This window comes from Rhipicephalus sanguineus, chromosome 1 (genome assembly GCF_013339695.2).
Source record: "Rhipicephalus sanguineus isolate Rsan-2018 chromosome 1, BIME_Rsan_1.4, whole genome shotgun sequence".
In the NCBI taxonomy this organism is placed as follows: Eukaryota; Metazoa; Arthropoda; class Arachnida; order Ixodida; family Ixodidae; genus Rhipicephalus; species Rhipicephalus sanguineus.
The window spans coordinates 37,331,081-37,346,940 of NC_051176.1; the positions used below are offsets into that span (position 1 = coordinate 37,331,081).

General features: G+C 48.1%; 1 protein-coding gene across 1 annotated transcript in view; it reads left to right on the forward strand.

The window, feature by feature from the left end:
• The window catches only part of LOC119381605 (WD repeat-containing protein 5), a 133,869-nt gene that overhangs the window by 100,857 nt on the left and 17,152 nt on the right, over positions 1 to 15,860 (forward strand). The window contains exons 10-11 of the mRNA XM_049412936.1: positions 1,467 to 1,513; positions 11,124 to 11,199. Coding sequence (XP_049268893.1) covers positions 1,467 to 1,513; positions 11,124 to 11,199 — 123 coding nt within the window. The remainder of the gene's footprint in view (positions 1 to 1,466; positions 1,514 to 11,123; positions 11,200 to 15,860) is intronic.

A 15,860-nucleotide genomic window follows, 5' to 3' on the forward strand; every position in this document is an offset into this window, starting at 1 on the left:
ACTACCACTGAGACACGACCGCGTGAACGAATTTGGGCGCCGGGTGAAGCGCAGTTCGGCGAAAACGGAATCTTTGAAGCGCACGCGCCACGCCAAAGAGGTTCTTTTTTCCATGAATCAAACAGAAACGGACGAGCAGCATTTTATTACGTCTCTTGATGCATGGAAAGTTCTTTTTTTTATTGCAGCTAGTATGATTTTTCGGCAAGCTTCAGATACTCACTGTCTACCAATTATACAATCTTAAACTCACCTTATATATCAGTAAAGAGATAGGAAACAACATTGGCAGTTACATGGAGCATTGCTACCCAAGAGAAAGTGCCTATGATCTACGCTTCGACCGTTTTCGATTACCTTTATTTAGGACAGTTTATGGAAATCAAACCTTATCTTATCAAATACCTCATCTAATACACAACAACAGCTATATCCGTGAACTTCTAGAACATGGTAACGCTAAAAACAGTCTGAAGAAAAAAGTTAAGGTGTACTTCCTTTCTTGTACCGTGCCCTAACTATATTATCTATTACAAATATTTCTTTTAGTGTTTTGTGCATTTGTAATATTGTGTAAAAGTGTCTTCTTTCTTTCAAATGTGTATTTCAGTATAGCACTTTGTCTTCTGACTTATTCTCATGGTGTCAGTTTTTTTTAAATATTTTTTTTTTGTCATGCTAGGGGCAAATTGGTGTTGGCTTTCTCGTGATATTTTAAATTGTATGTCTTCAGGTATGCTTTCTAGTTTTTGACTTTGGTTTTTATGTTCCTCCAACAAAAATGATAAATATGTATTTTTTGTTGCACTGCTTCTGAGCAAATGTATGGGTGGAGGGACCCTAGTCAGGCAGAGGTAATCTGCCTTTAGTCCCTTCAACCCAGGCAAACTTTCCTTTTGTCGAAATAAACTGAATGAATGATTACTAGTGATTAATTGTGGTCAGACGCTCTCATGTCATTGTGATCAGTTCCAAAATGCCCCACTCGTGGCGCACGTCGTGTGATACATTTAGCTTAATTTCTTTGTTAAGTAGGGCACTGCTGTTGATAATATTGCCGTTTTAGACGTCATACATTGAGCTTTCACTCTGACATAAATTGTTATTTGCCTTTAGTGTCCCTTTAAGTTAGTAGGTATGCAGCCAGTTGTACAAGTGAGCTTCACAAAAGTAACTGTGTCAACAATTAGTCACTACTAGTGAAATGGTGTTATTTATGCTACTTGGTCATAATGAGTGTATTTTTCCAACGGTTCTTTCAATAACTGTTGAAAATGCTCACTGACATCATGCCAGCCCTGTGTTGGCCATGTTTGGGCATATTGCTGCAGATGTTGACCGTGTGCTGTGGTGAAGCTAGCAGGTATTTGCAGGAGCGTGCATATGATAGCACACACTAGACTGCTAAGCTTGACCAGTGTTGGGATTCAGTGCTTGAGGCATGCATGTTTTTTTTTGTTTTGCAGCCGCATTTGGGACACAGCATCAGGCCAGTGCTTAAAGACGCTGATAGGTGAGTGCCTCTGAATGTTTACAAGGCAGCATGCAAGCACCAGTCTCCTTCCTTGCACCATTTATAAAAAATGTGCGCTTGCCTATATAATATTTCACCACCAGGGGCAAGTGGTTCCATAGCCCAGTTGCTTCCTGTAGTGAATCATCAGCCAATTTAGAAATTTGTGAATTCACTCTTTTTTCTGTTAAGAAGGAATTATTTGTTAGATGAAACCAACTTGTGCAATTACTACAATAAGAGTTGCAAATTGGGTAGCTGGATTTGGTTATGGTGGAGAGTGTAAAACAGCACAAACACAGCGACACACATGAGTGCTGAATTGGTTAGAACTTCCAACAAGTTTTAACCAACTTATGCAGCATGCTTTTGACATGTTCATTTAGTATGAATTGTTGAACTTTACGAGATGTTTTAAATAGGTATTGGTGTTTGCCTCCCCTCTAGTTCTGCTGTTGTGATGACGATGCCAGTCACATTTTGATTGCATTGTCCTTAAAATAATTAATAAGGGGGTTGTGGATTTCAATATTTGCTCAGGGTATTTCAGAGCAGTCCAATCCAGTGGTGAATGACATGGCCAACAGTGGGGCATTTTGCACTTTTGGTTTGTACATAACAGAACAAAGAAAGTCATTTTCATGGCAAGGGCAAAGCAATGAATGCGATAGCAGCAGTTTGGAATGTTATATGAAGGGGGGGGGGGGTAAGGCTAGCAGCTAACTCTATAAGCACCGGGCGCGGGGCGAGTTTGGACTGGTGGTGCCTCTATCGGTGGAAGCGCTGAACTAATGGCATGTGGGTGCCAGAAAGGGACTGGTGCTTGCTGCGGGGACGTGGGGCTGGATGTTGGCTGGAGCTGCACTGTGCTCTCGTCGCTTGTGTCCTGCGCTGCCGAGATGTAGGGGTGTGCGAATAGCAAATTTTAGAACTGAATCGAATACGAATGGAATAGTGATGTCCGCGAATCGAATACAAATACAGATCGAATATTGTTTGAATAGTTTTCGACCAGTAAAACAATCATTTTCAAAGCAGCTCTAGACTGGGTAAGGTAACAATTTTTAAAACAGCCCAAGAATTCCACAACATTTTATTTGAAACACATATTCACAAGCTTTAACAAAGGAACATTATGATGACTTTTAACCGAGAAAAAATACTGTATTTATTTAAACTGAGGCAAGTGCGTATACAGCAGGAACTCTAGAGCCTTCAAAATATTTTGTAACTGCTGGCTGAAATATAGCAGTGACTACAGTTTTCAAGGTGGTGCTTTGTCAACAGCTTTTAAATAAAACTAATTCATAAATATTAAGCAAGTTTCATGAGTTAATATCATGAATGTCATGCTAGTGCACTGATGTCCTGTCATCTAGTGGATTGATGATACTGTCGCATCGGTGACACTGGAGTTTTAAGCAAAAGTGTCTTCATCCTGTGATCAATATAGCGTCGATAGTCCCATAAGTACACAGGCTGCATGCATCTGGGAAGAAAAATTACCCCTCGCTGTTCCAACGTCTCGTTCCTTTGGGCATTTTTCATCATTGTTGATTATTCGAAAAATATTCGAAACATATTAACCATTTGAAATTATCGAATATTCGCACACCCCTACCGAAATGCCTCGGGGAACAAAGTTGGAGCAGACGTGTTGCAATGTAGGCTGCACAAACAGCTATGCAAACATGGATAAAGCTGAAGAGTACTTCCAGTTCCATCGGTTCTCATGTGCAATCGCCGTTGACGCTGGTCTTGCTCGTGCACCGGCCGCCAACGATGGCCTTGGTTGCATCGAGCTACGTGGAATACACAGACTGAAGATTACCATAGCTGTTACGATATTAGGAACGGCGAAGCATTGAAAAGAAAACAAAACAGTAACAGGAGTGTGCAATTACAACTGAGGAACGTGTGCAGTCGGCGAAGCATCGCGTAAAAAAAAAAGACTAAAAGCGAATGGGAGACGTATGCTCTCCTTTTTTAAATGTTAGCAGATAATGTTAACATGTACACAGAATAACAAAGTATTGGAAAAATAGAAAAGGTGCTACTTATATCTAGCTCCACATCGCAGCTTATCGCATTAAGTTTGGTCTGTGGGGTGCATTTGCAACGCAATTTACACTCGTTGTCGCCTTTATATTCCGTGATGTCGCGCACGTGAGCTGCTGTGCAATCGGCGACCCTTCTCTAGAGCAGACGCACGAAAACGCGTACGCCAGCTGATGAAGCCTTTCAAACCGCAGTGAAACTGGCAGTGCCATGGGTGCACTAGCGCTGTCACGACTCGCCTTCCCACCAGGGGCTCTATAGACAACAGTGAGGAACAGCGAGTTCGGCAGTTAAAATGCAAAGATGCTTATTTTACAATGTTTTGCCAATTGGGCCTGTCTCAGTCGGGCCAGTCCCGAAAGGGAGAAGGCATCGTGCCCCTTCTGGTCCACCTCCGAACGAAAACAAACGCCTAAAAGCACATCACCCCACAAAGACCTTGACTCGTTTGATGTTTGGACGGCACTCCTCGGTGGAAAGAGATGAAAGGGAAACGTGTCATCCTTTCTAGGTGACTTGGCGACCATTAAACGTGCCCACGACAGCAAACGACTGTGTGGCTCTCTCCCAGAAGCTTGGCAATGGGCCCTGTTATCTGAACACATGTTTGACAGTTGAACACTACGTGTATTGTTCAAAAGAACACTGTTGTTGCCGCTTCCCTTTGCCTTGGGAGCAAAACGGCAAACGCAATAGCTACAGCTTCGGATGTTTCAACAAGAAACGCCGCTGCTTCTCTTCGAATACGGTCCCCAACATAACTGAGCCTACTCTGCGTCGTCTGCTTCACATGCCAGTGCTCTCTCTGCCGCCGCTCACGGCGCTGTTCAGTAGGGTCGCTGCTGGTGCCTTGCGACGGCCGCCCGGTGCCTATTGGGATCCAGTCTGGCATGAGTCTACAAAGCACTGGCATATGGGGATATGCCCACTCCAGAGAGCAAAGTGGTTTTCGTGCTGTGTGTCGCTTCAACGCGTAGTAAGCGGTGAGAGCACAGCATGTACAAGGGTCTACTGATCTCATTTGAGATAGGGCGCACGCCAGTGACCATGCACTTTTGATCAAAGTTCGCAGTTGCTGCCCAAGCGATGCAGCCCCCACCACCAGCACCCCTTCATGTCCTTTTGCCCGACAGAGCCAGCCATTGCGTTTCATCTCTGCTTGAGCTACGCCCGAATGCAGCTTTCGCTAGCTTTCACTTCAATTTGTACATTATACAAAACATGATGGTGATGGCAAAAACACGCCTCGAGTGCCCATATAATTGGTCTTGCGACAAAAAACTTTGATTATTTAACTTTAGCCTGTCCACGAGTGTCCAGAGATACAGTGCAGTCCAGTTATAACGATATCCAAGTGCCAAGGAAATCCCATCATTTTAACCAATAGTTGTTATAAGTGGGTTGAGAAAAAAAGACAGTTCTGACAATTCATCAAAGATGAAGAGAATTAGGACAATTCTGGCCGCCTTCGCAGCCAGAATTGGCCCGCTGATGGGCATGCTCATGCCACAAGCGCCCAAGAACCATTCGAACAAGGCGTCTTCAACTTCTTTGTGGGCTCCCTGTCGAAGTCTTGCGGTTCCCACTGTCCACTCCATTGAACTCTCAGTCAGCCGTCACCACGCACTCAAGCCAACGGGGGGGTTTCGACCCCCTCCCACGCCTCTCCGTGCGTGGCTTAGCCGTGTCCGGCAAAAAGGGTATCCCGGGGGTTGAGCCAACGCCGGTTGTTTGGACCTTTAAGAGACCCTCTGGTGGAGGAAACACACCCCTTTGGCCCTGGCTTCACGTGGATGGCACCTCTGGGCTGACCCACCCAGGGGAAATCGGCAGTGACCTTTTCCTGTCTCTCTCTCCTCACATCTTCGTCCTTCTCTCTTCAATTTACTTCTAGTTTTCCTGGCGGCAAGGGTTAACCTTGTGTGGCTATCCAGTCTAGGGCAAACCATATTTGGTAATAGTAATGGCGTACTGCTGGCATTGTGCAGACTTGTTTACATGCTCTGCCACGTCCCCTTGTTGGGCTCCCTGCTGGGCGATAGGTGCCGTTGCCGAGCAAACCACTCTTTCCATAGGATCACCAAACCCCTTCTCCATTGATCAACCCCCGAAGAGGTGGCGCACCTATAAAAGCACCCAGTCCATTTTGAAAAAACAAGATTCGTTCCCGAAGTACCACGTTATTCATTGTGAGAATCCAGACAAGAAAGCTCGAAACATTTCACCATTCCTTGTGTCCAGGTGCCTCACTGAGACCATCAGAAGTGGCTATAAGGCCACCAAGATGGCCAGTGGGGACCTTCTGGTGGAAGTCAAGGACAAGACTCAGTATCAGATGTTAGCAAAACTCGTAGCATTTGGAGACAAGTCCATAACCGTCACTGCTCATCGAACGATGAACACCGTCAAGAGTGTCGTGTCAGATGACGAGCTAATGGATCTGTCGGATGTTGAACTGCTTACTGGGTGGTAAGATCAGAACGTCATACAAGTCGAGCGCATAAAAATCTAACGCGAAAACAAAGAGTTACCAACCCGGCACATAATCTTAAACATTCGCCCTAAGCACACTACCAGATGAAATTGAAACTGCTACCTCAAACTACGTGCGAGACCATACATCCCAAACCCAGTGACGCTGCTTCAAGTGTCAACGGTTCGGACATGCCTCCCAGAGTTGCCGAGGGCAGCTAACCTGTGCAGAATGCAGCACCACGGGACACGCCGCAGATTATGACTGCAAGGCTGAGGAACACTGCGCGAACTGCGACGGCGACCACCCGGCTTATTCCAGGTCCTGTGCTGCGTGGAAAAAAGAAATTTTCACCATCAAAGTCATGCAAAACATCAGTTTCTGTGAGGCAAGATAGTGTGTCTTGATGCACTTTGCCGTGAAAAGATCCTTCGCCGCACTAGTGCAATGGAGGGCAGCACCACAGTGGCATCAGGCAGCTGCCAAAGCCATGCGTAGCGTGCCGAAGCTACCGCCACCTGTCCCCATGGTGGGAGCAGCCAAGACTGCCCTGTGTACTGTCAACACAACCACACCAGCGGCCTGTGCAAGCTCTGGTAGCAGACAGGCTAGCACGCAAGCAAAAGTCCCCTCGACCTCTGGCCTGATGGTGTCGAAGGTTTCGTCTGCCCTGACAAAGTCTATGCTACGTAAACACCATTCAGTAGAGCGACTGTCTGGTGCCTCGGCAGAGGCGATGGACACTACTGGTCCACCACCGGTGCAGGCTGCGCTGAAGGAGCGGCGAGAATCCCTTGACCGCTCCAAGAAAGACAAAATCCCAATCACAGAGCCTGACAAAGGCTGTGTAAAATGTCACTTCCCTCCTTTGCGACACACAGCACACAAACACTTTCAACATGGACACAATATTACAATGGAATGTTAGAGGACTATTACAGAACCTAGACGACATACAGGAACTCCTTAGTAAATTGTGTCCAAAGGTGCTGGGTGTACAGGAGACACATCTAAATCCGAAACACATAAATTTCCTCCGTCAGTATGTAGTTTTTTGGAAAGACCGCCAGGATGCTCTCACATCATCTGGTGGTGTAGTATTCATACTACACCAAAACGTAGCATGCCAGCACTTTCCACTCCGAACGGCACTGGGGGCAGTGGCCGTTCGAGCTATATTTGCAGATGAACTCATTACTATCAGCTCAGTATACATACCCCCACATTACCAGCTACACAAACACGAATTCCAACCATTTATAGATGAGTTGCCAGAGCCCTACCTTGTTGTCGGCGATTTTAATGCTCACAGCAGCCTGTGCAGCGACCTTCGCACTGACACATGAGGCCGGCTCATTGAGAATTTTATCTTTTCCTCGAGCACATGTCTGCTAAACAAGGAAGAATCCACATTTTTTAGCCTCACAAACAACACATAATCCTCCATCGACCTTAGCGTCATCTCTCCATCCATTTTACTTGATTTTGACTAGGAAGTTGTTAAAAACTCCTACAGGAATGACCACTTACCAATACTTCTCAAAACACAAAAACAAAATGAATCTCCACCTCGGGCTCCTCAGTGGAAGCATGACAAAGCCAACTGGAAGGAGTTCCACAACCTTACTAATATATCGTGGGCAGACTTGTTTTAGTATTGACGCTGCTGTTGGGTATTTTACTGCTTTTATAATCAGTGCCACGTCTAAGTGTAGGCCAGAAATAACTAGGGCGCCAAGCAAATGTCGTGTCTCCTGGTGGAACGACGAGTGCCGCAAGGCTCGGAGGAAACAGAATAAAGCGTGGGGGCTTCTACGCGATTCCCCCACAGCAGAAAATCTTGTTAATCTTTAACAGGTTAAATCGCAAGGCCAAAGAACGTGCCAGCTGGCAGAAGTTCATATTGGGCGTAAACTCCTATAGAGATAAGGTCAAGGTCTGGAATAGCGTGAAGAAAGTCGGGGGTCAACTAGCGTAGTCGCTGCCCTTAGTAGACACCCAGGGGGAAAGCTTTGCAAGACCAAGCTGACTCTCTGGGAGCACATTTTGAATTCGTATCTAGCTCTACACACTATTCCAAAACCTTCCAAAAAAGGTTACAAAACGAGACTGGAATGAGAGGGGCTGGAAAGAAAATCTACAAAGAATGACGCATACAATGAACCGTTCCGCTTAGCAGAGCTACAGGCAGCACTGAAGTTTTGCGACAATTCTGCCCCAGGTTCTGATCATATTTACGATATGTTAAAACACCTCTCCCACGAAACACAAGAAACACTGCTTTCCCTCTACAATGCCATATCATATTCCGGCGAGATGCCTAATTCCTAGAAAGAGACTATTGTGATCCCTATTTTGAAACAGGGCAAGGATCCAACCTCCGTCACAAGCTACAGGCCTATCGTGTTAACAAGCTGCCTGTGTAAAATCTCGAAAAAAATGATAAACTGCCGGCTGATAAATTTCCTCGAAACAGACAAATTACTTGACGTGTACCGGTGCGGATTTCGAGAAGGTCGAGCCACAACTGACCACCTAATACGCATTGAGGCGCAAATTTGTGAAGCTTTTATTTACAAGTATTTTTTTCTCTCTGTGTTCCTCGATATCGAAAAGGCCTATGACACAACGTGGCGCTTTGGAATATTGAGAGACCTGTCCCACCTAGGTGTGCGTGGTAGAATGTTAGATACCATAGAGAGTTACTTGTTGGATCGTACATTCCGTGTCAGAGTAGGAAATGTTCTGTCACGACCATTTCTTCAAGAAACTGAAGTGCCACAAGGTGGTGTCCTAAGTTGTTCACTTTTTATCATAAAAAGAATTCGCTGCGTCTGTGCATCCCGCAGAATATGTTTTATTGCTCTTATGTCGATCATGTGCAGATCGGTTTTAAATCTTGCGACCTTTCAATGTGTGAGCGGCAGGTTCAGCTTGGTTTGAACAAAGTGTCCAAATGGGCAAATGACAATGGGTTCACATTAAATCTGCAAAAGAGCACCTGCGTTCTGACTTGCAGGTGCTTGCAGGTACCCACAGGTGACCCACAGGTACAGAACTAAAAGCTCAAGTGACCAAAAGCATAGAGTTTCCTAAAATTAACTAGAGGGGACTCTGGCGCTGCGATCGTTCAGCTACCATGGGAATGATGGGTAGTACACAAATTTGCCTAGTCTTCGTGCTTGCGGCTTCAAACGTACTTGTGGCTTTGTTTATTGCTATGTTTTGGTTTTCTTTCGCATAAAAGAATGGATCGTTGTGAACTTCGTGACCAGATTTGAATCGCTGAGCCTAAAGAAGTTAAAGTGGCGAAGTGAAACTGCTGACTTTTGCTGAACTTCGTTTTGCGACAAAGCGGATGCAGGCGACGCGGAGCCAAACGGAGCCGAAAGTACGAAGTTTAGACAAATTTGTGTACTACCCATCATTCCCATGCTGGCTGAAGCGTCATGCGTTGCAGCTCCCATAGACACTAGCGCCAGAGTTCCCTCTAGTAAGTATTGTAGGAAACTCTATGACCAAAAGGATATACTACCGGTTGTCCCAGCTATCTTTAGTAGGGGTGTGCGAATATCAAATTTTTCGAATACGAATCGAACATCGAATATCAAAGGAAAAATGCCTCCACAGTAACAATATTTTATTTAGCATGTAGCTATTTGAAAAAAAAAACATTAACAGCCTGACTGGCAACACAACATACACTGCTATCTCCAGAACACAATGTCCAGGCTAGCACAATGCACATCACAACACAAGCAAATATCACGGCAGAATGAAAGTAATGACTAGGTGTTATCATGAAAAAATGTGATTTGCTCCACATGATCAGGCAGCAGGCGCTCCCTTCTAACAGAGACGATCCCCCCCCCCCTGCCACTGAAAAGGCACGCTCGCTTAGAACAGAAGTGGCCGGTATAGGGAGGTACATGGGGCAAAGCTTTGCCAGACTAGGGTATCTGAAGGTGCCTACAGTCCGCCACCAGTCACACGGGTCTCTGTCTTTCTTCAGAAGTGGTCCCGCATAGTGAACGAGTTGTAGTGCGGCACGTTACGGCCGCATAATATTGAAAATGTACGGTTACATGATCGCCAACAGCGCCGCACGTCGGAGATGCACCAGCAATAAATCATACGTATTGGGGCGCTCGTCGCAGGCAGATATCGTGCCTCCGTGTACTGATGTTTATCGCTCCTCTCGGCAACGTTTTTAGCGATACGAACGCAGCAGAAATGTGGAAGACGAGTTATTTTATGCATGATAATCGAGTCCCATATTCAAATTTTTCGAATATTCGAAGTTGTCGAATATTCGAAACTTTTCGAATACACGATTTTCGATTCGAATACGAATATTTCGAATGTAATATTCGACGAATATTCGAAACTTTCGAATATTCGCACACCCCTAATCTTTAGCCAAGGGTTGAAAAATACAATATTAGAGGCAGGCGAGTGAAATCGGTTGCAAATTGCTGACAGTCACCTTGCGCACTACAGACAATTTTTTGTTTTCTAATAAATTAATTTGTTCATTAGAATTATTTAACTAAATTGCTAAATATTGACTTTAGGCAAGAAATGAGACTTGCAAAGTTCGAGAGCATCTTCAGAAACCCCAATTGCATCATTTGCGATAAAAAAAAGTCTCACGTATACCATTTTGCTGTTCACCTATTCTGTCTGAAAGAGTGCAGCAACATTTGTTATCCTAGCTTGTCAGAACATTTATAATAATTAACTTTTGTGGCCATAAATAAGACATATCATTTGTTATGTTTGCATGCCACAGCATACCAGGGCTGTAGTTGATGTTGTTGGCAATGTTGTGGGTCATCAGAAGAGGAATAAGAACAAGCCACACCAAGAGGCTGTGGTTGATTCACAACTGTGTGTAAATGTTGCTCACCCTATAACACCATCCCTGAGTGGCATGATTGAGAAATGATTTCACACAAAGTGTGTCTGGCAATCTCCACTGTTTTTCAATTAAAATTTCTCAGAACACTATGGGTGATTTTCTGTATGCGAGCATTTTTAGATCTCCAAGCTTTACTTGTGTACAAAACATGCTCACAGATGATGACAACCCACCTGTGTCCTTTGTCAAGTTCTCACCAAATGGCAAGTACATCCTGGCAGCCACCCTGGACAAGTGAGTGTTCAAATGTGCTACATTTTTTCTTAGTCTGCCTTGTTTGATTTTGCCCATGTCAAGAAAGTAACTTTTAACACTTGCGTGGATGACCCTATGCACCGAACTAACGTAGTCTGATGAATTACCTACCGTGCTCCAAAAGGAGGCCAAGTTATCCCTGTACACAATTTCACTAAAAAAAGGCATTTCTTAAAAAGTTATGCTTATTGCAGAAATGTTTTGGGAAAGTTGGCAAAATATGTTGTACATTTTCTATATGTATTGGCTTTGGTGATGTACTCATCAATTAATGAGCCAGGCTTTGACCAAGTCTCGGTGGAAATGACACGAGGAAACATGAGGCTTACCATGAAGCTGAAGCCATCTAAACATGGTTGCGTCTTCACTTTTCTCGCTATGTTTGTTAGTTACTGTGCCTAGCACACATGATTCTCACATACTACTGTTTCCCAGGGACTTTTCATTTGCTACCAGGATGCACCAATGCATTCCCATTATGTGTTGTGAGCTATAAATATTCTTTAAACACACTTGTTGCTTGAGAAGCTTCTTCCATAGCTGCTGCAAACTGGTCTCAACTACTCACAACCGATTCCATAATCCAGGAATGCAGTCTTGGTTACCATTTGAAAGAAGCAATGGTAGCTGAATGTTGTGGGAGAGCACGCGCGCCCATTTCCTTTCCTTAAGGCAGGCGCGATCGGGAACTGACAGCGGGAGCGAAGGAACCACTAGGAGAGGAGCACAGTCGCCCTTTCCGGACAACCCCTTCTTTCCCGCTACTCCTCGCGCTAATACTCGCATCCCGGCTCGCGGGAAAGGGAACTCGCCCTGCGAGGGAATCAACCCTCGCGGTGGGGAGGGACACGGGAGGTGAACAAAACTGCCGACCAGGCAGAGAGACTCTCTCTCGTGCCCTGCTGACCTGCGAGGTAACACCTCACCGCCCCAAGTTCCGCGAGCCGCACATCGACCGAAGGTGTAAGCCATACCCTTTGTTTTTCTACGAGAGCGGACTATCCCTCTACGCGACATTTACGCGTTATTGCTAACGTAGCAATAAAGTGTTGTTTGTTGTGCTAGCCTGTTGCCTTATTCGCCCGAACCCGTCGTAGCTGCGATGACGCGCGCTACGGGAAGGGGACGTTGACACGGTACGACTGTTTGCGGCTGGGACCGGAGCTAGGCTTCTGCACCAGCCGTACATAGAGCGGACCCCCTCATCTGGCGCCCAACGTTAACGAATTTGGCAACGCGGCTAGTTTTGTGGGCGCGAGCGACTACCGACGCTCCGTCAACGTAGGACAACGGGCATGTCTGAATTCCAGGATTTGTTCATGTTGTCTGATGTCGCGTCGCAGAATGTCGATCCTATGGCTAACGCGGGGGCATTGTTTGGACTTTCCGACAGCGTAAATTTTGGTTGTTTCACGCGGGACAACCAAGGTGTTGCGGCGACCGCGTTAGGAGAGATTAGGCCTACGACGGAGAGCGCCACGCCGGGCGCCCCGTCACCTCGCGACGCGCACAGCGAGACGCCGCCACATGCTGCTTCGGCACAAGCCGCAGATGTGGTCGCGTCTTCGGGCAATAGTGTGCCCTCGAGCGAGGTACTCTTGCAGAATGCGCTGTCAGTTATGCAGAGCTTAGCCAGCGCGTTGCAAAACACAGCGCAGCCTCCTTCGCAAAGTGCGGGACCACGTGTCAAGGTAGACATGCCTACCTACAGTGGCTACCACGACTGCAGGAGCGCAAATGAGTATCTCGACCGATTGCTCTACTATCAGCAAGCAATGGGGCTTCCCGACGCCGAACTTCTCGCGCGTGTGGTCCCGGTGTCGCTGACAGAGCAAGCGGCCCGATGGTTCCGACTGACCGGACATCGCGCCCGCACGCTAGAAGAGTTCCGCGAGAGCTTCCGCGACGAATTCCTTCCGGCGAATTATGAGTGGCGTCTGAGGAGGGAGTTGGAGCTACGCACCCAGCATCCGGACGAATCCTTGCTGGAGTACGTACGGGCGATGGACGAACTTTATCGCCTCGCTAACCCTCTCGCCACCAACGCGGAGAAAGTCGAGCGCGTTACACGGCAAGCGCACCCGACTTTTGCGGCTCACTTCAGGGGATGCAAGTTCGCAGACCTAGAAGAGCTCGCCGCCGAAGCGAAGCGCATACAAGGGGACATCCTCGCGGCGCGAGCGTACCGCCCGCCTCCACCCGCAGCGCAGTCACTCGAGCCTCGCTGCGCGTGGAACGGTGGCGCGGTCAGTTCAGAGGCGTTTAGGGGTAACGCGTCAGCATCGTTCGCTGATGAGCACGTACCGCGCGGTTGGGAACTGTCAGACCGCGCTTTGGACCCCTACGCTTACGCGCTTCGTACGGCCCGTGCTGCGCCTGCACGTGACGTTCCGCGGCAGGAGCACGTGGTCGAGACGAGCCCAGACGAGCGGCGCAACGCGGAGCGAGGCCCGCCGGATCGTGGCGACGAGCGCCCGGGCCGGCGTGGTTTCCGCGGTCCTTGCTACCGGTGCGGCGCACCGGGGCACATCGCTCGCGAATGCAGCCGCACGCCGGGTCAGGAGCGAACACGCGGTTCGGGAAACGCACGACGCCGCCGGTGAACCACGTCGGGCACCGCGCGGCGATCAGTAGTCCTACCGATGCGCTCGGATCACTAGCACCTACAGTCTGTCGCGCAGGTAATGCCGTAGACTCGCCCGCACCGTTAATCGAGTTAACGATAGCTCGAAAGAAGTTTGTAGCACTTTTGGATACTGGGGCAAGCGCTTCATTATTTGGGGACGAGGTGTTGCACCATCTCTGCGAGAACAATATCCGCTTGAGACAAAGCAACACCACCTTCCGCCTTGCTTCGGGCACAGCGCAATCGAGCGGTGCGGCTAGACTTGTGATCCGCTGGGAAAGACGCGTGAGGCGACAACGCTTTGTCCATCTTCCCGGGTTGTCAATGCCTCTAATCCTGGGTCGAGACTTTCTCGCCAAGTCAGGGATTGTCATTGACATTGCAAGAGGAGGTTACCGAGAGCGCGACGGCGACACGCTAAAGCTTTTCTCGAAAGCACCCGCATTGACAACGGCATGCCAATCGCAGGGAGCAGCGCGAGTGAGAGAGCAGGAAAGCGCGCAGTAAGCGAGTAACCCCGCCAGAACAGTGTGCCGCGGTACAGGGAAGGTCAGTGCACCCGCTTTTGGCAGAAGCACACAGCATGCCAGAAAGGGAAAAGGTGCAGCTGTCGTCGCTGTTGTACGAGTACGACGCGATTTTCACTGACCGCCCGGGCCGCACTACGCTGGTCAAGCACACAATCGACACGGGTGACGCACGACCTTGGAAATGCAATCCCCGACCAATTAGCTTGGCTAAGCGGAAAGCACTTGACGCCGCCTTGGACGAACTCATCGACACAGGCGTGGTCGAAAGGTCAAACAGCCCATGGGGTTTCCCGGTTGTTCTAGTTCCAAAGAAGGATGATACATATCGCCTTTGTGTAGACTACCGCAGGCTGAATGAGGTTACGAAGAAGGACGCATACCCTCTTCCATCCATTTCATCGTTAGTATCTAACCTAGGCGGGGCGAAGTACTTTACGACGCTCGATGCTAGTCGTGGATATTTTCAGGTCGAAATGGACGAGCGGGACAGAGAGAAGTCAGCTTTCACATGCCACAGGGGACTTTTTCAATTCAGGAGAATGTCTTTTGGCTTGGTGGGGGCTCCCGCTACTTATCAGAGGCTAATGGACCAAGTTCTGGGAGATGCAAAGTGGCAGCACGCCCTCGCATATCTAGACGACATAGTGGTTTACTCGAAAACGTTCGATGAGCACTTGCGCCACTTAAGAGACGTTCTAGAAAGGCTGAGGTCTGCGGGCATCACTCTGAACCCGAACAAAGCTCAGATAGCGGCGACCCGAATAACATTGTTGGGATTCACGCTTGACGAGGGTCGCATTTTGCCGAATAAGGGTAAGCTTGAAGCGATAGTCAGCTATCCGTCGCCGAAAGACATCGGCGAGCTGAGGCGCTTTCTGGGGATGGCGAACTTCTATCGCCAATTCATTCCAGACTGTGCAGCAGTGCAGGCGCCTTTGACAAAGCTCTTGAGGAAAGGCGAGCGTTGGGCTTGGGGTCAAGAGCAGGAGGCCGCACTGCGTCGCCTCACTAAGTTGCTGGCTAACACGGCTGAACTGCAGCTACCCGATTTGAACAGGGAGTTTGTGATTCAAACAGACGCAAGCGACCTGGGCTTAGGAGCAATTCTGCTTCAGGAGCATGGAGGTGCCCTCCGACCGATTGCGTTCGCGAGCCGTTCGTTGACGCCGGCGGAGAGGAACTACTCGGTAACAGAGAAAGAGTGTCTCGCGATAGTTTTCGCTCTCCGTAAGTTTGACTATTACATCGACGGAGTGGCGTTTGTTATTGAGACAGACCACATGGCGCTCACGTGGTTGAGGCGCTTGAACGAACCAAGTGGCCGCCTGGCTCGTTGGGCATTGCTTCTGCAGCGTTACGACTTCACCGTACGCTACCGCAAGGGCAAGAACAATGCCGCGGCCGACGCACTATCGCGTGCTCCAGTCCGTCACGAGACTGACCCGGAACGGACTGAGAGCGAGACACTCGAGGTAGCGCTAGCG